We start from the raw sequence: 25289 nt of genomic DNA, 5'->3' as shown, positions 1-25289 counted from the left end.
CCTGATTCCAGTATTGTGCCCTCCTGGGTCCTCCTGTACTGTGCCCTCCTGGCTCCTCCTGTATTGTGCCCTCCTGATCCCAGTATTGTGTCCTCCTGGCTCCTCCTGTACCGTGCCCTCCTGAACCCAGTATTGTGCCCTCCTGGCTCCTCCTGTACCGTGCACTCCTGAACCCAGCATTATGCCCTTTTGTGTCCCCCATACTGTGCTCTTTGTGTTGGTTAGTTGGTTTGATTTAGAGAATGTTTTCTTATTGTTTAACTACTTGCCGACCAGCCGCCGTCATTATACGGCGGAAGGTTGGCTCTCCTGCTCAAATCGCCCCAGCTATACGGTGGCTCGTGCAGGCGCAGTTTGCGGGCCGGTGGACTTGATGTCTGCCAGCGACCCGTGATCACCTAGTACAGAGGCTGAACGGGGATCTGCCTTTGTAAACAAGGCAGATCCCTATTCTGACAGGGGACATGACAGAGATCTACTGTTCCCAGTGTCAAATGTGTGTGGCGCAGGGCAGTATTCCAACATAACGACCCCAATCACACCTCCAAGATGACCACTGCCTTGCTTAAGAAGCTGAGGGTAAAGATGATGGACTGGCCAAGCATGTCTTCAGACCTAAACCCTATTGAGCATCTGTGGGGCATCCTCAAATGGAAGGCAAGGTCTCTAACACCCACCAGCTCCGTGATGTCATCATGGAAGAGTGGAAGAGGACTCCAGTGGGAACCTGTGAAGCTCTGGTGACCTCCATGCCCAAGAGGGTTAAGGCAGTGCTGGAAAATAATGGTGGCCACACAAAATATTGACACTTTGGGCCCAATTTGGACATTTTCACTTAGGGGTGTACTCACTTTTGTTACCAGCAGTTTAGATATTAATGGCTGTGTGTTGAGTTATTTTGAGAGGACTGCAAATTTACACAAAGTTATACAAGCTGTACACTCACTACTTTACATTGTAGACAAGTGTCATTTCTTCAAAGTTGTCACATAAAAAGATAGAATAAAATATCATTAGACACAAAGCAAAGATCAGCCATAAGACACAATTAGTATTTCAGTGTCACCGAACAGTTTGTAGGGCTCTGGAAGTGGCTTGCATGCAGATCAGAGGGGGTTAAAATCTGTCTGAGCAGAACTACGGTGGGGGGGTCCAGATGATCGCAGTCCCTGTGTTTCATCAGATTCTGTGACCCGTCAGAATGTGTAAAGGAAGTAACATTTCATTGCCGCCATCTTGCTGCACCCCACACTCCTCCATAGTAAGGATACACTGAGAAGGGAAAGAGGACATCTTGTTACACCCACCAGAGTTTTGCATTTTACACTTATTTTTAACAGTGAACTGAGTTTATATAGTGAAATACAGTAGTTAGAACTCTGACTGGTTAGATGTTAAATTTTAAAAGCAGCGGCAAGCCGGGTTTGCTAATCTGACAGAAGTTCGCTGCTTTTAAAATTAAACATCTAAACATTCAGACGGAGTTTTAAGTTCTGTATCACTTTACTGCTAAAAATAAGTGTGAAATGCAAAACTCTGGTGGGCAGGGGCGGACTGACCACTCAGGCACTGCCCGAGGGCCCCATGCCACCAAGGGGCCCCATCAGGGTTGCCAGCCTCAATAAAACCAGGGACAGTATGTAAAAAGCTGGGTATATTGTGTGTCTGTGTGTGTGTATACTGTGTGGCCCCATAATCTATTGCCCGGGGGCCCCATAATATCCTATTGCCCGAGGGCCCCATAATCTTCTCCTATTGCCCCCATAATCTCCTATTGTCGGGGACCCCATGAGTTGTCAGTCCGCCCCTGCCAGTGGGTGTAACAAGATGTCTGCTTTCTCCCTTCTCAGTGTATCCTTACTGTGGAGGAGTGCGGGGTGTAGCAAGATGGCGGCAATGAAATGTCACTTCCGTTACACCTTCTGACGAGTCACCTATTCTGACGAAACTACGGGATACACAGTGAAAGGGGCAGAGCATTCACTTTGCCAGCAGCATGGGAAGCAAATGTCCACACAGACAACACAACCCGCCCCCCCGTCTGTCTGTCAGTGCAGACCCCCTCCGTCCCCTGTACACAGCCTGCACCTACCTTTTCTTCCTCTTCATTCTCCGATGGTCAGTGGGGGGAATGATGAAGAAGAGGAATTAAATGTCTGGTGTGTCCTGCCGTGTCCTCCAGTCTGTCACTTCTCCAAGTTGTCCTGTTCTCCCAGCAGCAGCATCTTCAATCGATCTTCAAATAGGCGCCCGCTCGGGTCGTGCATTCCATCCAAGCAGCGGCAACATCACTTCTGGTGTTCTGTTGGATAGTGCCCGCTATGGAGAAGAGCCCGGGATGAACGGCGCATGCCGTAGGGAACAGCCCAACAGCTGATTTTACGATCAGATGTTGAGACGGCGCCTGCGCACAATAGCCGACGGAAGAAATTTTCTTGTCAGATTGTGCCTGCCGTTGCTGAGGCGTGTTCATGACGGTCATCTGACTTTTTCCTTCGAAATGTCTGACCAACAAAGTTTGAGAGCTGGATATAAAAATTTTCCGACAACATGGTTCGATCGGACTTTGTCCGATCGTTTGTAGAGAATTCCGATCGGACAAAGTGCCACCCAATGCGCAGATCAAATTCCTAGACCAAAGCTATTGGCTCAGAGGCGTAACTAGAAACCTCAGGGCCCCGATGCAAGAAATCAGGAAGGGCCCCCCCCCCCCCCGAAAAGCATGATTTTGATACTATATTTTTTTCCACTGTAGAACAAAGTAAAACATTTCTGTGCAGCCTGTGTCCCGAGTGAAACCTGTGTCACCAGTGCAGTGGTGGTACTGGAGGGGGGTGGCAGTGGTACTGGAGGGGGATGGTGGTCCTGGAGGTGGGTGGCGGTGGTGGTCCTGGAGAGGGGTGGCAGTGGTACTGGAGGTGGTGGCAGTGGTACTGGAGGTGGGTGGTGGTGGTGGTACTGGAGGGGGGCTGATGGTGGTACTGGAGGTGGGTGGCGGTGGTGGTACTGAAGGTGGTAGCGGTCCTGGAGAGGGGTGGCGGTGGTACCGGAGGTGGGTGGCGGTGGTACTGGAGGCTGGGTGGTGGTACTGGAGGAGGGTGGTGATGGTACTGGAGAGGCATGATGGTCCTGGAGAGGGGTGGCGGTGGTACTGGAGGTGGATGGCATGGTGGTGGTACTGGAGAGGGGGTGGCGGTGGTACTGGAGGTGGGTGGCGGTGGTGGTACTGAAGGGGGGTGGCGGTCTTGGAGAGGGGTGGCGGTGGTACCGGAGGGTGGGTGGTGGTACTGGAGGAGGGTGGCGATGGTACTGGAGAGGCATGGTTGTCCTGGAGGTGGGTGGCGGTGGTACTGGAGAGGGGGTGGCGGTGGTACTGGAGTGGGTGGTGGTGGCACAGTCTGGAGGGGTGGTGGCAGTCTGGAGGGAGGGTGGTGGGCTGGTGGTACAGGGGGGGGGGGTGGTGGCACTGGAGAGGGGATGGTGGCATTGGAGGGAGGGGTGGCACTGGAGGGCGGTGGTGGAACAGTCTGGAGGGCGGTGGTGGAACAGTCTGGGGGGGGTGGTGGTGGTGGCACAGTCTGGAGGAGTGGTGGTGGTGGCACAGTCTGGAGGAGTGGTGGTGGTGGCACAGTCTGGAGGAGTGGTGGTGGTGGCACAGTCTGGAGGAGTGGTGGTGGTGGCACAGTCTGGAGGGGGGGATGGTGGCATTGGAGGGAGGGGTGGCGGCAGTCTGGAGGGGTGGTGGTGGTGGCACAGTCTGGAGGGATGGTGGTGGTGGCACAGTCTGGAAGGGTGGTGGTGGTGGCACAGTCTGGAAGGGTGGTGGCACAGTCTGGAGGGGTCTGGAGGGGTGGTGGTGGCACTAGAGGGGTGGTGGTGGCACTAGAGGGGGCTAGTGGCAGTCTGGAGGGGTGGTGGAGGCACTAGAGGGGGGGTGGTGGTGGCACAGTCTGGAGGGGTGGTGTTGGCAGTCTGGAGGGGGGGTGGTGGGCTGGTGGTACTGGAGGGGGGGTGGTGGCACTGGAGGGGGGATGGTGGCATTGGAGGGAGGGGTGGCACTGGAGGGCGGTGGTGGCAGTCTGGAGGGGGGGTGGTGGAACAGTCTGGAGGGGGGGTGGTGGTGTCACAGTCTGGAGGGGGGGTGGTGGTGTCACAGTCTGGAGGGGGGGTGGAGGGCTGGTGGCACTGGAGGGCGGGTGGTGGCACTGGAGGGGTGGTGGCACAGTCTGGAGGGGTGGTGGCACTGGAAGGGGGTGGTGGGCTAGTGGCACTCGAGGGGTGGTGGTGGCACAGTCTGGAGGGGGGGTGGTGGCACTGGAGGGAGGTGGGGGTAGCGGCACTGGAGGGGGGTGGTGGTGGCACTGGAGGGGGGTGGCACAGTCTGGAGGGGTGGTGGTGGCACAGGAGGGGGGGGGGTGGTGGGCTGGTGGCACTATGGTAGCACTGGAGGGGTGGTGGTGGCATTGGAGGGAGGGGTGGCACAGTCTGGAGGGGCGGTGGTGGCAGTCTGGAGGGGGGTGGTGAAACAGTCTGGAGGGGTGGTGATGGCACTGGAGGGCGGGGGGCACAGTCTGGAGGGGTGGTGGTGGCACTGGAGGAGGTTGTGGGCTGTTGGCACTGGAAGGGGGTGGTGGCACTGGAGAGGGGGTGGTGGGCTGGTGGCACAGTCTGGAGGGGGGGTGGTGGTGGCACAGTCTGGAGGGGGGGTGGTGGTGGCACAGTCTGGAGGGGGGGTGGAGGGCTGGTGGCACTGGAGGGCGGGTGGTGGCACTGGAGGGGTGGTGGCACAGTCTGGAGGGGTGGTGGCACTGGAAGGGGGTGGTGGTGGCACTGGAAGGGGGTGGTGGGCTAGTGGCACTCGAGGGGTGGTGGTGGCACAGTCTGGAGGGGGGGTGGTGGCACTGGAGGGAGGTGGGGGTAGCGGCACTGGAGGGGGGTGGTGGTGGCACTGGAGGGGGGTGGCACAGTCTGGAGGGGTGGTGGTGGCACAGGAGGGGGGGTGGTGGGCTGGTGGCACTATGGTGGCACTGGAGGGGTGGTATTGGCATTGGAGGGAGGGGTGGCACTGCAGGGAGGTGGTGGCACAGTCTGGAGGGGCGGTGGTGGCAGTCTGGAGGGGGGGTGGTGGAACAGTCTGGAGGGGGGGTGGTGGTGGAACAGTCTGGAGGGGGGGTGGTGGTGGTGGCACAGTCTGGAGGGGGGGTGGTGGTGGCACAGTCTGGAGGGGGGGGGGTGGAGGGCTGGTGGCACTGGAGGGCGGGTGGTGGCACTGGAGGGGTGGTGGCACAGTCTGGAGGGGTGGTGGCACTGGAAGGGGGTGGTGGTGGCACTGGAAGGGGGTGGTGGGCTAGTGGCACTCGAGGGGTGGTGGTGGCACAGCCTGGAGGGGGGGTGGTGGCACTGGAGGGAGGTGGGGGTAGCGGCACTGGAGGGGGGTGGTGGTGGCACTGGAGGGGGGTGGTGGCAGAGGAGGGGGGGTGGTGGGCTGGTGGCACTATGGTGGCACTGGAGGGGTGGTGGTGGCATTGGAGGGAGGGGTGGCACTGCAGGGAGGTGGTGGCACAGTCTGGAGGGGCGGTGGTGGCAGTCTGGAGGGGGGTGGTGAAACAGTCTGGAGGGGTGGTGATGGCACTGGAGGGCGGGTGGCACAGTCTGGAGGGGTGGTGGTGGCACTGGAGGGGGTTGTGGGCTGGTGGCACTGGAGGGAGGTGGTGGCACAGTCTGGAGGGGTGGTGGTGGCACTGGAGGGGGTTGTGGGCTGGTGGCACTGGAGGGGGGTGGTGGCACTGGAGAGGGGGTGGTGGGCTGGTGGCACTGGAGGGGGGGTGGTGGCACTGGAGGGAGGTGGTGGCACAGTCTGGAGGGGCGGTGGTGGCGAACAGTCTGGAGGGGGATGGGGTGGAACAGTCTGGAGGAGGGGATGGGGTGGAACAGTCTGGAGGAGGGGATGGGGTGGAACAGTCTGGAGGAGGGGATGGGGTGGAACAGTCTGGAGGAGGGGATGGGGTGGGACAGTCGGGGGGGGGGATGGGGTGGAACAGTCTGGAGGAGGGGATGGGGTGGAACAGTCTGGAGGGGGGGATGGGGTGGAACAGTCGGGGGGGTGTGGTAGAACAGTCTGGAGGGGGGGTGGTGGTGGCACAGTCTGGAGGGGGGGTGGAGGGCTGGTGGCACTGGAGGGCGGGTGGTGGCACTGGAGGGGTGGTGGCACAGTCTGGAGGGGTGGTGGCACTGGAAGGGGGTGGTGGTGGCACTGGAAGGGGGTGGTGGGCTAGTGGCACTCGAGGGGTGGTGGTGGCACAGTCTGGAGGGGGGGTGGTGGCACTGGAGGGAGGTGGGGGTAGCGGCACTGGAGGGGGGTGGTGGTGGCACTGGAGGGGGGTGGTGGCAGAGGAGGGGGGGTGGTGGGCTGGTGGCACTATGGTGGCACTGGAGGGGTGGTGGTGGCATTGGAGGGAGGGGTGGCACTGCAGGGAGGTGGTGGCAGTCTGGAGGGGGGTGGTGAAACAGTCTGGAGGGGTGGTGATGGCACTGGAGGGCGGGTGGCACAGTCTGGAGGGGTGGTGGTGGCACTGGAGGGGGTTGTGGGCTGGTGGCACTGGAGGGGGTGGTGGCACTGGAGAGGGGGTGGTGGGCTGGTGGCACTGGAGGGGGGGTGGTGGCACTGGAGGGAGGGGGTGGCACAGTCTGGAGGGGCGGTGGTGGCGAACAGTCTGGAGGGGGATGGGGTGGAACAGTCTGGAGGAGGGGATGGGGTGGAACAGTCTGGAGGGGGGGATGGGGTGGGACAGTCGGGGGGGGGGGTGGAACAGTCTGGAGGAGGGGATGGGGTGGAACAGTCTGGAGGGGGGGATGGGGTGGAACAGTCTTGGGGGGGGGGGGATGGGGTGGAACAGTCTGGGGGGTGTGGTAGAACAGTCTGGAGGGGGGGGGCTGGTGACACTGGAGGGGGGGGTAGTGGGCTGGTGGCACTGGAGGGCAGGGGGTGGCACAGTCTGGAGGGGTGGTACTGGAGGGGCGATGGTGGGCTGGTGGCAATGGAGGGCAGGTAGTGGCACTGGAGGGGGGTGGCGGGCTGGCACAATCTGGAGGGGGGGTGGTGACTTACCGCCAATCATTCGATCGATTCCCCCTCGATTCCCCCTCCTCAGAATCCTGCAGAGTGAATCCTGCAGAGTGACGTAAAGTTCCTCCACGAAGCGTGCCTCCGCTGCTCCTTGCTTCAGAGAGTGCCTTCACTGCATTGGCTGAAGGTTTTTTTGTGTCGCAGAGTCGCAAGTGCGACTGGGCCCTGTAATTTTCGCCCACTTCAGGGGGCCCACCGGCAGCCCGCCCGCTGCCCGAGGGGCCCACCTGACTGTCCGGCCGGGGGTGTGCGTGTGCGGTGTTATTAATGTCAGGTTCATGCCGTCCTTCACCAGCGTGAGAGAAGTGCTCGGTTGGCTCCGCCCCCGCCTATCCAGAGCGACTGTAAGGGAGGCGGGGGCGGAGCCAACCGAGCACTTCTCTCACGCTGGTGAAGGACGGCATGAACCTGACATTAATAACACCGCACACGCACACCCCCGGCCGGACAGTCAGGTGGGCCCCTCGGGCGGCGGGCGGGCTGCCGGTGGGCCCCCTGAAGTGGCCGAGAATTACAGGGCCCAGTCGCACTTGCGACTGTTGCGACCCTGATAATTCCGCCACTGTATTGGCTACTAGCCTGAACTTAGTCCCGTCATAACTGAATTACGTCACCTCGCTCCGTTGCAACACAAGTTTCGCACAAAATCCGTCAGACAAAATCCGACGGATTTTGTTGTCGGAATGTCCGACCGTGTGTACAAGGGCTTAGACTAATGCCGCGTACACACGACTGAAATTTACGATGGAAACCGTTTGATGGGAGCTTTTCATTGGATTTTCCGACCATGTGCATGCCCATCGGTATTTTTCTGTCGGCATTCCTACTGTCTTTAGATTGAGAGCCTGTTCTTAATATTTCCGACGGAAACCTTTCCATCGGATTTTTAGATCATGTGTATGCAATTTCCGACACGCAAAATTCTGCCGTATGCTCGGAAACAATTTGGACGCATGAGCGGAAGCATTAAACTTCCCTTTTACCACCTTATAGTGTTGTCGAACGTGTTGTATGTCGCGGTGTTATTGACCCTTCGGAATATGGAGTGACCGCGTCAAGGCAAGACAGTTTTGAGCGAAATTCCTTCGGAGTTCCGACGGGAAAACCATCAGAGCTTTTTCCGACGAGAATTCCGATCGTGTGCACGCAGCATAAAACTAAATTGAAATTTTCTGCCAAAATGAACGCTGGTTGTCACATGAAATTTCTCAATGATTTTCATCCATATTGCTGGATCAGACATTACATTAAAACAGCAAGCAGTTTTAAATGACTTTTTTTCCGATATAATAAAATATTTGCAAAACTGTGAGGGGTGTACTGACTTTTGTGAGATACTGTATGTACATGGGATTTATTTTTTATTTTTTTTATTATAAATTTGCACAATATTTTAAACAAATGTCTTTCGCATTATACGGTAATGTTTTGTAGAATTTTGAAAGAAAGTTATGAATTAATCAACAGAATATGGAAAAAGTGAAGCTCTGTGAATACTTGCTGGGTGCACTGTACAGCAGTGATAAGACCCGAAGCACTTGGCCAGAAATGGAGGACCAGTACCTGCTGCACCAGATGCTTGGATCCCCCCCCCCCACTTATCTACGCCCCCCGAGCAGCTACTTGAAGCTATTCACTATAGTGTAGCAATGATAATAATCGGCTTTCCACATAAAAAGGAAATTAACAAACGCAAAAGATCACTTGAAGATGTCTCTTGTGACAAAATGATGAATATTCGGGCTCTCTGCTCGTAGTTCCACACAGATAAGTGCCTGAAATCCCATTAGCAGAATAATGGTGATGGACATAAAACAAGTACCAGATAAGCAATTGCCCTCAGATGTCATTTCTAGACATACACCGGTGAATGAGGTCCCCTTGATGAAATGGTTCAATGCAACCAACAGAAAGCTTCAAATGCCAATAGATGACATCCATCTAACACTGGCTGCTTGCTGGATTGAAAACGGGTAGCACAATCATATATGAATAAATATACACACACATATATGTGTGTGTGTGTGTGTGTGTGTGTTGATATATGTCACTAAATGCCATGTAGTCCTGGGTTTGGATGTGCTGCGTGTAAAGTCCAATATATTACCAGGCAGGTCCGTGCGAGGAGAGAGCTGTGTGGTCAAAAGGAAAAGTCATGACAGGAAAGCTAAGTGGCACCGTAGCCTTTTCTGTGATCCATGTGGACTGCCCAAATGCAAGCAATGTACACAACTGAACTGGACTAGCCCCTTGCAGCCCCGGTACAGCAGAGCTCAGACTAGAAGTTAAAAACAGCACAAGGGGCCAAACGGCTGTGCTGCAGTGCAAGAGACATGCCGATAGGAGGAGAGAGCAGGGTGACAGAGAAAGGAATTCGTCAGTCTGCTACTTCTACTTTCGTTGTCCAGTCCCACGCAGTGTTACTGAACTGCAGCTGAGAAAAATCAGGTCCAACGTCCACCCTCCTCCTCTGTGGCTGAGCTGTGTAATCTCCAAACTGTGGCGCTGGGGCCTTTTGCTGACAACAACGATGGGGCACTATTCCTCCCACTGACACCATCAGAAGGGCACAATTCCTTCCATTGACACCAACGATGGGGCACAATGCCTTCCATTGACACCAACGATGGGGCACAATGCCTTCCATTGACACCAACGATGGGGCACAATGCCTTCCATTGACACCAACGATGGGATGCAATTCCATCCATTGACATAAAAAATGGGACCCAATTCCTTCTGTTGACATAAAAAAATGGGGCGCAATGCCTTCCATTGACACCAACGATGGGGCGCAATGCCTTCCATTGACACCAACGATGGGGCGCAATGCCTTCCATTGACACCAACGATGGGGCGCAATGCCTTCCATTGACACCAACGATGGGGCGCAATGCCTTCCATTGACACCAACGATGGGGCACAATGCCTTCCATTGACATAAAAAATGGGACGCAATGCCTTACATTGACATAAAAAATGGGACGCAATTCCTTACATTGACACCAATGATGGGTCACAATTCTTTCCACTGACACCAACGATAAGGAACTAGTCCCCCCAATGACACCAAAGATTCGGCATTGTTTACTCCCACTGGACACCAGGACATTTTCTACTGCCAATGGTCCTAGTCCAGCCCCCCTTATGTCGGAAGTAAACTGGCCCTTTGTTTGCTCTATCAGATAAAACCACTCCCATATATGTTTCATCTGTGTATTTAGCGGTATGCCTGGAGTTCGGCTTTAAAGGATAAGTTCATCTTTTTTGTAGCATGTTACTTGTTACAGAGGTATGGGCAACGCAACAGAGCTGCGGGCAGTGTGTGCAGGAGTCTGACATTGCACCTGAGATCCACTGATTGTGGGTGCAATGTTCTGCTCATTGTTCTTCTGTATGATTTATAATACTCTGCCAGTATTAAAGCATGTACAAGCATTCCTGTATTGCATGAAACTGATATAGACAGAGGTATTGGAGCAGCACCTCTTTTTGTAGTTACGTGCTGTAAGGCTGTTATCCTCATCCGCATTTTCACTGATTAGTGGGGCACTGACCCATAACAGGGATAGGCATTTCAGGAATCCTGATACCAGAGGTCTGTCCCGGGTCAGTGATGCTTTTCTCTAATAATATTGGTGGTCAGTTTGCCTCCTTTAGGCCTATTTCACAAAGGAATACCTAACCATACACCCATGCAAAGGGTAATCTTGCCCGCACAGGTGTTTTGTGCATCTGCATGCAGGCAATCCTGTTCATGTCCCTAGCTGTAAAATTGGGACCAGAGGCTTTGTCCATGCAGCTGCTTGGTCCAAATAGACATGAATAGGATTGCATGCACGTAAATGTATGGGGCACCTGTTGATCCAGCGTGGGCAAATATGGCCCTTCACATGGGTTTTTGGATAGGTACTCCAGTGTGAATGAGGCCTTATGGTCAGTCAATATGACCCGTGTACCCCTTACCACCAGTGAGTGGTAGCTGGTGAAGTTTTAGGATGGGGGGGGGGTGCCAGGCCTTGCTGTACTTTTTTAACCCCTCCTACTTCCCATAAACCCCACCCCTTATAGAATTCGCCTACTCCATCCCCTGTATTCCAATTGCTTCCACCCATAGTGTTAGGCGTATACAGCCCCAGAATCACAGAGCAGAGTATACAGGTCAGCATTGCAGATACAGTATATAGATCGGCACCAGAGATATACAGTAGAGCTGCACGATTCTGGCTAAAATGAGAATCGGGATTTTTTTTTGCTTAGAAGATGGATCACGATTCTCTCAGGATCCTCACGGCGTAACATCATCTTTCACATTAAAACAAAAAATATTGGGGTGCTGTTTCTTCTTTTCTTTTTTTTTCCAAAAAAATTGCGTTTGAAAGACCGCTGGGCAAATACAGTGTGACATAAAATATTGCAGCAATTGCCATTTTATTCCCTAGGGTCGCTGCTAAAATATATATGATGTTTGGGGGTTCCAAGTAATTTTCTAGCAAAAAATATTGATTTTAATTTAAGAAAGAAGTGTCAGAAAAAAGATTTAGACTTTAAGTGGTTAAACTTCCTGCATTTACACGTTGTAGAAAATTTTTGCAGACTGCCTGGATTTTTTCTTTACACATAGAAGTGTATCCCTTTGATCTTAGAAGGAAGCGTTAGTTACAATGTTTCATGTTGAAAACTTGGCAGACTGCCTGTGAGCAGATAAGTCTCTCCACTTGTTAGATGAAAGAAATGGCAAACTCTGCAATAGAGATCGTCAGAGGAGTTGAATCGAGATCACGATTTTTTAACGATTAATTGTGCAGCTCTGCTCTAGTATATCGATCAGCACCACAGACACTGACAGCATTAATATTCCCCCCCCCCCCGACACTCTTCTCACAGCACAACCACCCCCCCCCCGCCCGCACGTGGATGGATTGTGGGACACTCCGCTCACAGCACAATGCATAATGTTCCCTTTCATTGGTGGTTGGTGGGGGCAGTGCTGTGTACATTTTACTCCTTTACAACCGCCCAACATATATGTGTGGCACCAACAGGGTGGGCTTTAACACCCACACATCTCCATATACGCATCTCTGGGTGGCCAAAGTTTATGTGCCGAGCGTGTACTCTTTGGGCACTTCCAGTACAAATGCCAAGCTGGCGAAGACCAGTTTCAGTCCGGGCTAAAGATCGGTATCCGTTGGGACTGGCTTCTAATAATGTAAGCGCTGTGACATTGGTCACATGATCGCCGATCTTTCATGCCCCCTGGACATTTCAAACTATTTAAAGGGACACCGAGGTGGGTGGGAAGGGGTTGAGGATCAGTGGAGAGACTATTAGCAAGTAGTGGAGGAAGGCTCTCAAATGTAAACACTGTTACATTTGTGATTGCTGTAATGGCCACAGAGACACTCTAATTGGCTCTGTGCATTTTATTGTGATCTAATCTGTATAACGGGCTTGCAAAGGAAGGGCGCCCTGGTCACCTTTGTGTATTTTCTGTCCTGTTGTTTATAAACGAAGCTTCAGAAAACTGAATCCAGTTCTTTGCTGTGTTTTTTTTTTTTTTTTTTCATTTATAAAAACTACTTGTGTACCTCCAACCTAGGTGTATGGAGCTTCCTTTAACCACTTAAAGCGGAGTTCCACCCAAAAATTGAACTTCCGCTGATCGGATCCCCCCCCCGGTGTCACATTTTGCACCTTTCAGGGGGAAGGGGGGAGCAGATACCTGTCTAATCCAGGTATTTGCTCCCACTTCCAGGCATAGACCGCTGTAGGCTCCGCGGTAATCTACGCCATGTCTGGCCCCTCCTCCGCCCCCCCATCTTCTGGAAGACAAACAGGTTCCAGAAGACAGCAGGGAACAGTGAGGCTGCGCAGCAGGGAACCAGGCTGTAAAGGCTTCACTTCCTGATTTCCTTACCAAAGATGGCGGTGCCTCCACCCGAGAGCCGAGGGACAGATCGGCTTCGGGTGAGGACATCGCGGGCGCCCTGGACAGGTAAGTTCCATACTTTAAAAGTCAGCAGCTGCAGTATTTGTAGCTGCTGACTTAAAAAAATAAAATAAAAAAATACATTTCGGCAGAAGTCCGCTTTAAGGATCGGCCCACATAAATATACTGAGGCAGGGCTGCCCTTGAGCGCAAAATGACGTACCTGTACGTGATTCCACTCCTCGGCTCTGGGGTGCGCACGCACACCAATGGAGCCCCGCTCCTGCTATGATTGGACACAGTGGGAACCAAGCAGCAGGTCCAGGGGTTGGGATGGCCACCAGGACCCAGCGATCGTTCACAGTAGAGGCAGAACGGCGATCTGCCTATGTAAACAAGACAGACCGCCGTTCAGTGAGGGAAGAAAATGGAGCTAAGCAGAGACACAGATCTCTATTTTCCTCCAGTCACAGCATCCTACACAGTTAGAAAGCACTCCCTAGGAGCACACCTAACCCCTTGATCGCCCCTGATTTTAACCCCTTCCCTGCCAGTTTCATTTACACAGTGACAGTGCATTTTTGTTAGCACTGATCACTGTATTGGTCCCCAAAAAGTGTCAGTGTCAGATTTGTCTGTCGCTAAAAATCACTGATTTTACTAGTAAAAACAATAAAAAAAATTAAAAAGTCCACAAATCTATCACATAGTTTGTAGGCGCTATAACATTTGCCCAAACAAATCAGTATAGGCTTATTGGGATTTTTTTTTTTTCTTTTTACCAAAAATATGTAGCAGAATACATATTGGCCTAAATTGATTAAGAAATTTAGATTTATTTTACATTTCTTTAAATTTTTTTCATTGGATGTGTTTTATAGCAGAAAGTAAAAAAAATATATATAAACAAAAAAAAAACCAGACAATTAAAAAAAAAAAAAAAAAAAAAAAAATATATATATATATATATATATATATATATATATATATATATATATAAATATATTTTTTTAATTGTCTGTATTTTTTGTTTATAGTGCAAAAAATAAAAACCGCTGAGATGATCAAATACCACCAAAAGAAAGCTCTATTTGTGGGGGAAAAAAACATCTATTTTATTTGGGTACAGCGTCGCACGACCGAGCAACACAGCGCCGTATCACAAAAAATGGCCTGGTCGGGAAGGGGGTAAATCCTTCTGGAGCTAAAGTGGTTAAGGACCCATTAAGCGCTTAGAGCACAAGTTCTCCATGTTAATGAATGGCACAGCATACATCTCCTACAATGATTAAAGTAAAGTCGCCCAGCCTTTTTAATTTGATTTTTTTTTATTTCAGTTTTGGATGAAGTAGGGATGGGATAGAACACCTCTCAGGTTTTCATTGCTGCCTGTGTCTCCGCTGGGTAGATTTCCTCAACTCCTATTCCGTTGACTGCTGTAAAAAAAAAAAATGTATTTTCCAGTTTTTCTGTTCTTGACTTGGGATATCCACCAATCGGATTCAAAACCTTCCTTGGAAGTCTGAATGTGATTGGTGATGCAAGAAGCATATATGAAGAAAGTTACAGGACAGCACAGGCTTCAGGAAGTACGTGCCCAGTGAACCTGTGGGATGATTTTGGATGCAGTGGATTTGTGAGAATTACAATTAAAGCCTACACTTGGTCAAAAGTGTTTTTTTTTTTTTTTTTTTTTTACAATCAGCACAAGAGACTTGATTTATTATCAGATTATCAGTCCGATGTGTCGCTTGTGCTGCTGGCACCTGCATTCATTGAAATCTTCATTTTAGGTCTAGGCACTTATACTTCCCTTTTTTTTAGATATGAGTGTACAAAGCCTAACATCCAAACATTAGTTTCATACTTGATGGTTTCAATATACATTTGATTTGCATTGTGTTTCCCAGTAGGTTTGTTACTAAAGTTTCTTGTTTGCTGCAGATATGACCACCGACCTTCGGAAGAGGAAAAAAGACAAGGAGACGGAAAATGGCGTGCATCAAGAAAATGTGGACAAAGAAGAAAGCAAGGAAGAAAAAGAGCCCTTGTTTTGGTATAAAGTCTTTAAAAGAACGGCTATTGTTTTTTTAGCAATCGCCTTGCTAATTGGGGTAAAGTTGTACAGTGATAATGAACTGGTGAAGCAGCAGGAGGCAGCTCTTCGGGCACTTGGCACAGAGGGTCTTTTCCTTTTTTCTTCCTTGGATATCAACAAGGATATGTACATAAGTCCTGAGGAGTTTAAACCTATAGCTGAAAAACTCACTGGGATTACCCCAGTGTCCGACTACGAAGAGGAGGAGGACCTTGATCCCAATGGAGAAACTATGTCAGTGACTGCCCATTTCCAGCCTCTACTCATGGAAACCATGACCAAGAGCAAGGATGGCTTTTTAGGTATTACCAACAGCGCTCTTTCAGGATTGAGAAACTGGACTGTCCCAGTAACGCCAACTACTATTTTCTTTGCCAAGCAGTTTAAAGCCTTTCTCCCGCCAAAGCACAAATTGGATCTTGGAGATCCTTGGTGGATTATTCCAAGTGAGTTAAATATCTTCACAGGGTACCTGCCTAATAACCGAATTTATCCACCTCCTCCAAAGGGAAAAGAAATTATCATACATAAACTGTTGTCCATGATTCATCCACGTCCATTCGTAAAAACTAGATTTGCTCCTCAAGGCTCAGTGGCTTGCATCCGAGCCATTGGTGACTTCTATTATGACATTGTTTTCCGGATTCATGCTGAGTTTCAGCTTAATGAACCACCCAATTATCCTTTTTGGTTTTCTCCAGGTCAATTCACTGGTCATATTGTAATTTCCAAAGATGGCTCTCATGTGAGATACTTCAAGATGTATGTCCCTAATAACCGGACTTTAAATGTTGATATGGAATGGCTGTATGGAGCAAGTGAAAGCAGTAATATGGAAGTGGACATTGGCTACCTGCCTCAGATGGAAATAGAGTCCATGGGTCCCTCTATCCCTTCAGTCATCTATGATGAGAATGGTGATGTCATTGACAGTCGTAGCTCCAATGGCGAACCTCTAGAGTTTGTATTTGATGAAATTATTTGGCAGTCTGAAATAAGTGTGGAGGAAGCTGCCAAAAAGCTTGAAGTCACCATGTACCCGTTTAAGAAGGTATCCTACCTTCCTTTCCCTGAAGCTTTTGATAGAGCCTTTGCTGAAAAGAAACTTGTGCACTCCATCTTGCTTTGGGGTGCCTTGGACGATCAATCCTGCTGAGGTTCGGGGCGAACTCTCCGGGAGACCGTCCTGGAGAGTTTGCCCGTTCTCGCTTTGCTCAACGAGAGCTTTGTCAGCAGTTGGTCGCTGGTGAAGGAACTCGAGGAGCTCCAAAATAACCAGGAAAATAAACTGTATGCAACATTTGCTTCTCTTCACTTGGAGAAGTACAATTTCCCAGTGGAAATTATGATCTGTCTTCCCAATGGAACCGTAGTCCACAACATTAATGCCAACTACTTCTTAGATATCACTTCTGTGAAGCCAGAGGACGTGGACACCAGCTTGTTCAGTTTTGCTGATGGCTTGGAAGATGTATCAACTTCAACCTATGTGAAATTCCTGAGAGAAGGGCTTGAGAAAGCAAAGCCATTTTTGGATTTATAGTTTAACACTCCACAAATATTGTGATAATGTCCATGCAACACACCAGTAACTTCACTGTAATGTAAAGCACTGATGGGGCCGCCAGCACCAAAGATATAGACAACTGAAACGACATACATTTTTAGCTTGGTCCCACCCATTCTACTTTGGCAGTCTCCCTTTTGGTCAATGAGGTTGTCCATTAGTAGGGCAAGCAATATGGAGGCTTGAGAGGCAGGTCAAATTGTGTTTTTACAGAACTTGCAAGGTTTCTGTATTACTTCAGATCCTCATAAGTGACTCTGCTGATCACTATGATATGGTTTTCTCCCAAGGTAAAGTCTTATTATGTATTCTTCTCATCTTAGATCAAACTCAATTGTCCAGGATGGTGACCAGATGACTTATTTCTCCAGAATAATGCTATATTGCCTTGTGCTATAATAATAAACACAATGATGTGTAAAAGGAACGTAGAATGGGTAGATGCTGCTCTTGGGTCTTCCATTGATGAAGGTTTTAGTGTATTTTTTAAGGGTCAGACTTAAAATGAAATCCCATTCTTGTTGAGGAGGGAAAAAATATCTATTCTAGGTCACCTATATCCAGTGCAGACTATTACTGCAGACATTACACTAACCATCCATCTTCATAGTCTTTCCTCCTTTGTCTTGTAACAGCAGTTGTTCCAGGTGTCTAAATATGCCAGTGCAATCCAATAGACACCAGTGGTAGACCCAGTGCTCTTAGTAAACAGCACTCAGTAAGGCTGGCCATACATGGTCGAATTTCAAAAGAATTTTCTTTTGAAAATCAGAACATTTGTGCATTTCGTGATCCGATGGTGCCACCATTGATTTTGAAATTCGGTCGACCAAGCCTTCAATTTCACCTCCATGTTGCTACAGAATTTTTTTTCCGTGGCTGGGAATCCTCTTTTCTTTCCGGGAATTTTCTTTTCTTGCACATGCGCAATTCTTTTTCGATTTACATTTCTCCTACGATTCTCCCATCATTGATTTAGAAAATCATTTGTTTTTAAAAAAAAAATTCCAACATGCCCAATTACTCAAATTTGATTGTCGCACAAAAATAGGCTGTTGCTGCAGCCCACGAATGGTGCGAAATACGAACGGAAATTCTTAGATAAGATTTTCAAAGGAAAATTCTTTCGAAATTCAACCCATGTATGACCTGCCTTACAGACCTGGTCAGACGCACCCCTTCCCCCTTCTCTACAATATAAGTCTATAAAAGGAATTATGTGATGAGGGGTGTGACTATTACTCGGCTCTGCCAGAACAGAGCACTGGAGTGGGAGGCCATGAAGCAGAATTTTCACTTACAGTAGATAAGTCGTTGAAACAAAATATGTCAGGAGTACAGGGCTATAAAGATAAAAAGGAGTGAGGCTTCAGTTGAACTTTTAACTGGTTTAGGTCTTGTTTTTAATGCAATTGGATTTTCTATACAGTGAGTGTGGAGTGGGGGAGTCTGCCTAACTAAGGGCTATCTAATAAAAATCGCACCATGTTGTAATAAGAAACACTGAACTCGGTGTCTTCCACTTTGCAATTGTTTTTTAATTATTTTTTTTTTACCAAAGTGCAGTACATTACCAGTGCCCTAAACCTAAAGATACATTGGGGATGCCATATCCCATGAAATAGGCTCCTTGAAATTTGACCTCCAAACCCACCTTTCTAAGCCCACGTACACACGGTCAGAGATTTTGCCAACCAAATCCGTCGGATTTTGCCCGTCGGATTTAGTCCTACGGATTGTGTCCGAAACTGTTGCATACACACGGTCGGGCCAAGTTGGCGGAAAATCCGATCTTTCAGAACGTGATGACGTAATTTCGTTACGATGGGACTACATTCAGGCTAGTAGCCAATAGCTTTGATGTAGGAATTTGATCTGAGCATGCGTGGCACTTGGTCCGATGAAAATGCTCTACACATGATCGGATTAGGTCCGTCCGGCCCAGTTGGTCGGGAAATATTTCCAACATGTTGGAAAATTGGGTCGGACGGAGATTCGGACGGAATCAGTCCGATGCATACCACACACAGTCGGATTATCTGACGACACGGTCCGATAAGACTCATTCCGACAGATTCTCCAACCGTGTGTACAAGGGCTTATAGTGCAGGGATATGTAATTAGTGGACCTCCAGCTGTTGCAAAACTACAAGTCCCATCATGCCTCTGCCTTTGGGATTCATGCCTGTGGCTGTCAAGAGTCTTGCTATGCCTCATGGGACTTGTAGTTCTGCAACAGCTGGAGGTGCGCTAATTGCATATCCCTGTTATAGAGGATCTGATTGAATTAAAGGCTCAGAGGGATAAGGAATCTGAAAAACCCTGAGTATGGATGAGGACAGTTACTAGGAAAAGACATTTGAATTATGTATAGTCATTGGAAAATATAGCAGGTGGGTCTTAATGCGTGTGAGAGGTTGGGTTAAATACAACCCTTCTAAAGTGCCCTATAACCTTAAAAAAAGGGCAATAATTTCCAAAACTTCATCTAAATGGGAGATGTGAGTTTGTGATGCGACAACTTGGGTTTATAGTCTACCTATAAATTTAATAACAATGTAAGATCAAGTAGAAGAGTAGAAAAACACTATATAAGAGCTGATACATTTTGGGGCCCCCTTCATCAGAGCTTAAGGATTATAAACAGGATAGGTTTATTAAAATGGTTTAAAAAGATGCTGTTCCAATCACCTTCTGAGGAATATCGTGCTTTTACTCTCTGGTTAAAATACAATATATGTGGTATCTTCTAATCTAGTTCCGTCCGCATACAGTTTCCTATCCTTCTGTCCCAATAAAGGGGGTGAGTTCTGGCCCCTGAAATGTGTTAAATCAGTTGTATGGTCTTCTACTTGATCTTGCATTGATATAAATATATCTGAACTATTGGCTCATGGTGTGTGGTTCTCCAATCTCAAAGAACCAAACCAAGAAAACTGGGGGGGATCCTTTGATGTGTGAAGGCCACCAGCTGGGAATCCAGACACTCCATCCAAACACCACTAAAACACTATTTGTATATATTGTATAGAAACGCCAATAGGCAGGGCAGGACTTAGGGTGGTGGGGGCCGCTGGGCTTGAGTCACTTTCGGGCCCTACCATCTATACATTACCGTATTTATCAGTATACAACATGCACCGCAAGTTTAGGAGGGAATTTTAAGGAAAAAAACTTTTAGGAGGGAAGTTTAAGGGAAAAAAACGTACATTTGAATGCCCATCAATGCAGCCTGATCAGTGTCCATCTGCAGCCTTGCCCATCCATCTGCAGCCTTGTCCAGTGTCATTGCAGCCTTGTCAGTGTAGCCTTGTCATTTGCAGCCTTGTCATTGCAGTCTTAAAGTTTAAAAATGGCGCCGCCGAGATACAGAGTCCTGTGTATCTTGGCGGGTCTCAAGGGCTCTCACCGGCTCTCGGGTTCTCTCGGGGGGCTCTCGGGTTCTCTTGACGGCGAGTACTCGGCTTGGCTCACAGTCACGCCCAGTCCCCTTGTTATGTCCATCATAGGGCCGGACTGTAAGCCGAGCCGAGCCGAGTACACTTGGCTATGTATCTCTGCGGGGCCCCCTATTGGGCGGGGCCCATGGGCTTGAGCCCAGTCAAGCCCAATGGTAAGTCCTGCCCTGCCAATAGGATAATCCAAGAGTTCCAGCACTACCTATCCAGAATGTTATTTTCTGAATAACATGAAATATAGGACTTCATGCAAGTCAATGCTTTCTACAGTCTAATCCATCCATTCTCAACCAGGGTTCCATTGAACCCAAGGTTTCCTCCAGAGGATGGCTAGAGGTTTCTTGAGCCATGGCTGATTGACCTCCCATCCCATAGAGACTGTGTAGTTCCAGGTTGAATGCCCCTTGGCAAAGCCAGCAACAACATAATGAACAGCACTAAAGGATGGCATTGTGACCACGAAAGGACATTTTTTTTCCCCACTGACTTCCAATGAATTGCTTTTACCAGGGGTTCCCTGAGACCCCAACTTTATTTTGAGGGTTCGTCTGAGGTAAACAGGTTGAGAAAGGCTGGTCTAATCAAACCGCTAACATTTACAGTGTGGTCTGTTATATCTTCATTTAGGAATCTGAAATTATCCCAACTCGTCTGTATACAAGAAACCGCAATGCTTTCACTTATAGTTTTAGTATCTATGCATTAATTAAAAACAGCTGAAATGTTAATATGTATCTAAATCCAAACCCAAAAATATAGTATATTGCAGCTTAGCAGTCCTTAGATGTGGTGGCCATATTTGTTTTCTTTTATTGGGCTAAGAACATTTTCAGCAAGTACAGAAAATACCAGTTGATCCTGCCAGAGAGGCCGTGTCCTTATCACTTTCTGTGAACTCAGAAGACAGCAATGTTATCTCTCTTTTGTAAACTATTAGTCCCGTCTATCTACCATGTAATGGAGATGAACAAAGACAGACGTATTTGTAGTTCTGCTTGTGTGTAGGGTTGCCAACTTTTCCTCAAGCCAAACCCAAACACTTTAGTGGCACACAGCAATTTTGTTTAAGGGGAAACAGTGTGGACTCTGATGTAAGGGGGGCTCTGCTCACCAAAGCCCCCACTTACATCAGAGTCTGCAGAGCACCCCTTACTTCTTACCTTAGTGTACTCACTCTGAGGCAGGAGAGAGAAGGAAGGGGGGGCTTCAGTCACAGATAGTGGATGGTGAGCTCACTCACCTGAGGATGGAGGATCGGGCATCAGCGCCTTTTATCCATGATGTATCCTCTGGTTGCTGGGCTTCAAATGCCCCCCACACATCCCTTTTATGAGGCAAAACATGCTGGGGCTTGGGCAGACACAGAGGGGTAGAGGCGGGAGAAGCCCTCTCGCCTCTCCTGTCCGGGGCGGGGGTGGGGGGCGGGGGGGTTGATGTGCTGGCTTTGGGCAGAGTGTGTCCCAGACGCTTGGCTTAGACAGCTGCAGGATGGTTGGCAGCCCTGGTGATTAAGGAGGCACACTCAGCCCATGCACAGGCCTAAGCTCTCGGCGGTTGTGGCACTCCGTTATTTGGGGAGCCGCAATCCAGTCTGAATAATGTGTCCACACATGATTCAAAACCTGGACTGTCCGGGTGAATCCCAGATGGGTGGAAACCCTACCTGTGTGACAACCATGGCTCCTTATATAGATAAATAAGTGTAGAGACAAAGGATAGGAAGTGTGTTACTGGCAGGATCACCAGGTGAAAATAAAGGGGGCAAAAAAGGCTAAAAAAGGAAAAAAAACATATTCAGCAACCACATTTAAAGAGGGATTCCACCTAAAAAAAGAAAAAAATATTAAAAGCCAGCAGCTATAAATACTACAGCTGCTGACTTTTAATAAATGGACACTCACCTGTCCCGGGTTCCAGCGATGCCGGCAGCCGAGGCCGATCGATCGCTCAGCTCTCGGCTGCTACCGCCACCATTCTAGGTGAGGGAATCGGGAAGTGAAGCGAATCGGCTTCACTTCCCGGTTCCCTACTGTGCATGCGCGAGTCGCGCAGCGCAATAGGAATTGTCTGCACTGTCTCTGAGACCCGTGTGTGTCCCAGCAGACAGCGCGGCAGGACAGGAAATGACATAGACTCCCACGGGAGTCTATGCCCGGAAGTGGGTGTAAATACCTGTCTTTGACAGGTATCTCCACCCCCCTCCCCCCTGTAAGGTGCCAATTGTGACATCGGAGGGGGGGGGGATCCGATCAGCGGAAGTTCCATTTTAGGGTGGAACCCCGCTTTAAGGACCGATGTGCTGCAATAAATATATACGCATTTTTGGTTGTTTTGGGTTTAGATACACTTTAGGTTTTATAGGGCTGTACTGGCCCCTCTTGTGTGTGTGATCTCTTTTATATCCAGGCTCTTTAGCAGAACAGACGGATTATTCTCGTGGTCCCGATTAAGCTATTTGCCATGACGGTGTAATCCTAAATTTAGTTTAAATGGGCTAGACCTGAAAATTTTCAATCGCTTTATGTTCAGGACGGAGAGATACGATTTTTATCTTTTCTGCATGTTTATTTTATTTAATTTTTTTATAAAATATACACTGTTTTATATTCTTTTTACTGCTACGAACTAGAACGTTTTGATTGTAAGGTTACCGTTATGTGTGGTGTATATAAACTGAGTATGATGGAAATTGGACTGTATTCTTCTCAACTGTTTAATGGATGTTAAAGTGTATGTCCAGGCGTGACCCAAATTTAAAGTGATTGTAAATCTTGCTTTTTTTTTTTTCACTATAAAAATAGCAAACACGTTATACTTGCTTCCTCTGTTGCAGTGGATTTGCACAGAGCGGCCCCCGATCCTCCTCTTCTCGGGTCCCTCTTCTGTGTTCCTGACTCCTCCCTCCTGTTCAGTGCCCCCCCACAGCAAGCAGCTTAGGGGCACCTGAGCCGAGTCACAGCTCAGTGTGTCCATTTAGACACGGAGCCCCGCCCCAGCCCCGCCCCCTCTCTTCCTTGATTTGCTAGCTGACTTTGACTGCACCAGGAGCAAATGGCGCCACTGCTGTTTCTCAGCCAATCAGGAAGGAGAATCTCCGGTGGATGAGACTTTCATGGACATCGCTGGAATTAGATGGACTTCAGGGAACTGCTGCACACAGAAGGCTTTGTATCTTAAGGAGGAAATAAACCCTGGGGGGTTTTACTTCCTCTTTATTTCCCTGCAAAGGTAAAGCATAATGGGCTACTATGCATGGCATAGTAGCCCATTATGTATTGCTTACCTGAAATCGAAGCCTGTGATGTCACCGCTGTCCCTCCGCTAGCAGCGAGCATCCATCTTCACCCCTCTTCCTTCCGGGGCCGCAAACTCCGGCTCTGTGACTGGCCAGAGTCGTGTGACGTCAAACTAGTCACGACATAACCCCTATTAGAAAGGGCGCATGCGCTGATGACATTGGCGCATGCGCCATAGTTGTTGGTGCGCGGCTTTTTTGTAAATATCTCCTAGACTGTGGAGGTTTAGTAGATATTTCTAACACCTACAGGTAAGCCTTAATATAGACTTAGCTGTAGGTAAAAGTGGTTCTACAGGGCGTACAATCATTTTAATTCCTAGATTACATTAAGATAAAGACCTTCTGCCTTTACAAGTAGCCAAACATCCCTCTAGGACATTTCCTAGCATTACTCCCAGTGACCTCATCGTTGGGCTTGTAATATTCTCACAGGGACAGCTGCTGGGAATTTAGTCCCTACTGACATAGGCATACCCTCAGAACAGCATCTCCCGAAATTGCTTTCCCTACGCACAGTGCGTGGACTCGTTTTTGGGAGTTAGGGTGTTAATAGCTTTGTTTTGCTGGGAAAAAAATTAATTTACCAATGTGGGGAGGGACAGACAGGGGTAGGGAATGGCTGGGTATGGGATTGGCAGGGGTGGAAAGTGGCTGGGTAGGGAATAAGCAGGGGTAGGAAAGGGCTGGGTAGGAGATAGGCAGGGGTTGGAAATTGCTGGGTGGGGATAAGGAAGGGTTGGAAATTGCTGGGTGGGGAATGGGCAGGGTTGGGAGATAGGCGGCGGACGGGAAGTGGCTGGGTGGGAGATAGGCGGGGTTGGAAGTGGCTTGGTGGGAGATAGGCGGGGGATGGGTGGGGTTGGGAAGTAGCTGGGTGGCATATGGGCAGGGGTAGGAAGTGGCTGGGTGAGGGATAGGCAGGGATGGGAAGTGGCTGGGTGAGGGATAGGCAGGGATGGGAAGTGGCTGGGTGAGGGATAGGCAGGGGTGGGAAGTGGCTGGGTGGGGGATAGGCAGGGGTGGGAAGTGGCTGGGTGGGGGATAGGCGGGGGTGGGAAGTGGCTGGGTGGGGTATGGGCAGGGGTGGGAAGTGGCTGGGTGAGGGATAGGCGGGGATGGGAAGTGGCTGGGTGGGGGATAGACAGGGGTTCTGTACTCCAGCAGGCAGGGCTGCTTGGAATTTCAGTGCACTGTGTTGTCAGGCCAAACGGAAAGTTAAGAATTCACTAGATTTCTGACAAATCAACAAGTATTTTTTGTAATTGCAGCTTTATTATAGGAGATGAAACAAGGGGAGACATGACTGTATTGCTGAGATGTACTGAGTATGTTATTTTTTCCCTAGACATACACTTTTAAGTCACCGGGGCATCCAAGGCTTTCTAATGCATTGCTGGTCACTCATGAGTAGATTTGTTAGATGTAAAATCAAGTGGAATACCAAACAAGAAAGCAAAGTGTTTCGGGGGTCAAAACCTACCTCTTCCTCAGGAAACCACATATAAGGACTGAATTGAAGATACATTGTATATGGTATTTTAATTGGTAAATTGGTTAAGCACTTTTTTTTGAGCAGCTTGTATCTACAGTTCTTTCCTTGTCTCCTATCCTAAAGCCCAAGTCCGCCATGCACATCTCTAGTCTGGAGAATAGACCACGCTATTGGAGAATAATACCAATAGGACCACCCCAGAGTTCCAAAGCTACCTATTCATTCCACCGAATATTTATTTTGGAGTGCCAGTTTTGTTTAAAATGCAGCTGCTACATTGTTGGGGGGACATAATACCGCCAGGAACCCCCGGTGACT

At 49.3% G+C, this 25289-nt stretch overlaps 1 protein-coding gene across 3 annotated transcripts in view; it reads left to right on the top strand.

The window, feature by feature from the left end:
• SELENON (selenoprotein N) overlaps nt 1–25289 on the top strand; it is a 41868-nt gene that overhangs the window by 13795 nt on the left and 2784 nt on the right. Inside the window, exons 2-3 of one of the 3 annotated variants that reach the window (XR_013277487.1) lie at nt 15003–19766; nt 20359–24036. Coding sequence is in view for 1 of the 3 variants with exons in the window: in XM_077490669.1 (XP_077346795.1) it covers nt 15005–16699 (1695 nt within the window). In the remaining 2 variants the exon portion in view is untranslated. Of the gene's footprint in view, nt 1–15002; nt 24037–25289 lie in introns of those variants that run through there. The other 2 variants (XR_013277488.1, XM_077490669.1) reach the window with 2 other exon arrangements.

Source organism: Lithobates pipiens, unplaced genomic scaffold (assembly GCF_037356315.1).
Source record: "Lithobates pipiens isolate NorthernLeopardFrog02 unplaced genomic scaffold, aLitPip1_a1.2 Scaffold_19, whole genome shotgun sequence".
NCBI lineage: Eukaryota > Metazoa > Chordata > Amphibia > Anura > Ranidae > Lithobates > Lithobates pipiens.
The sequence above is the reverse complement of the archived record's forward strand: the minus strand, read 5'-3'. Positions and strand labels throughout refer to the sequence as shown.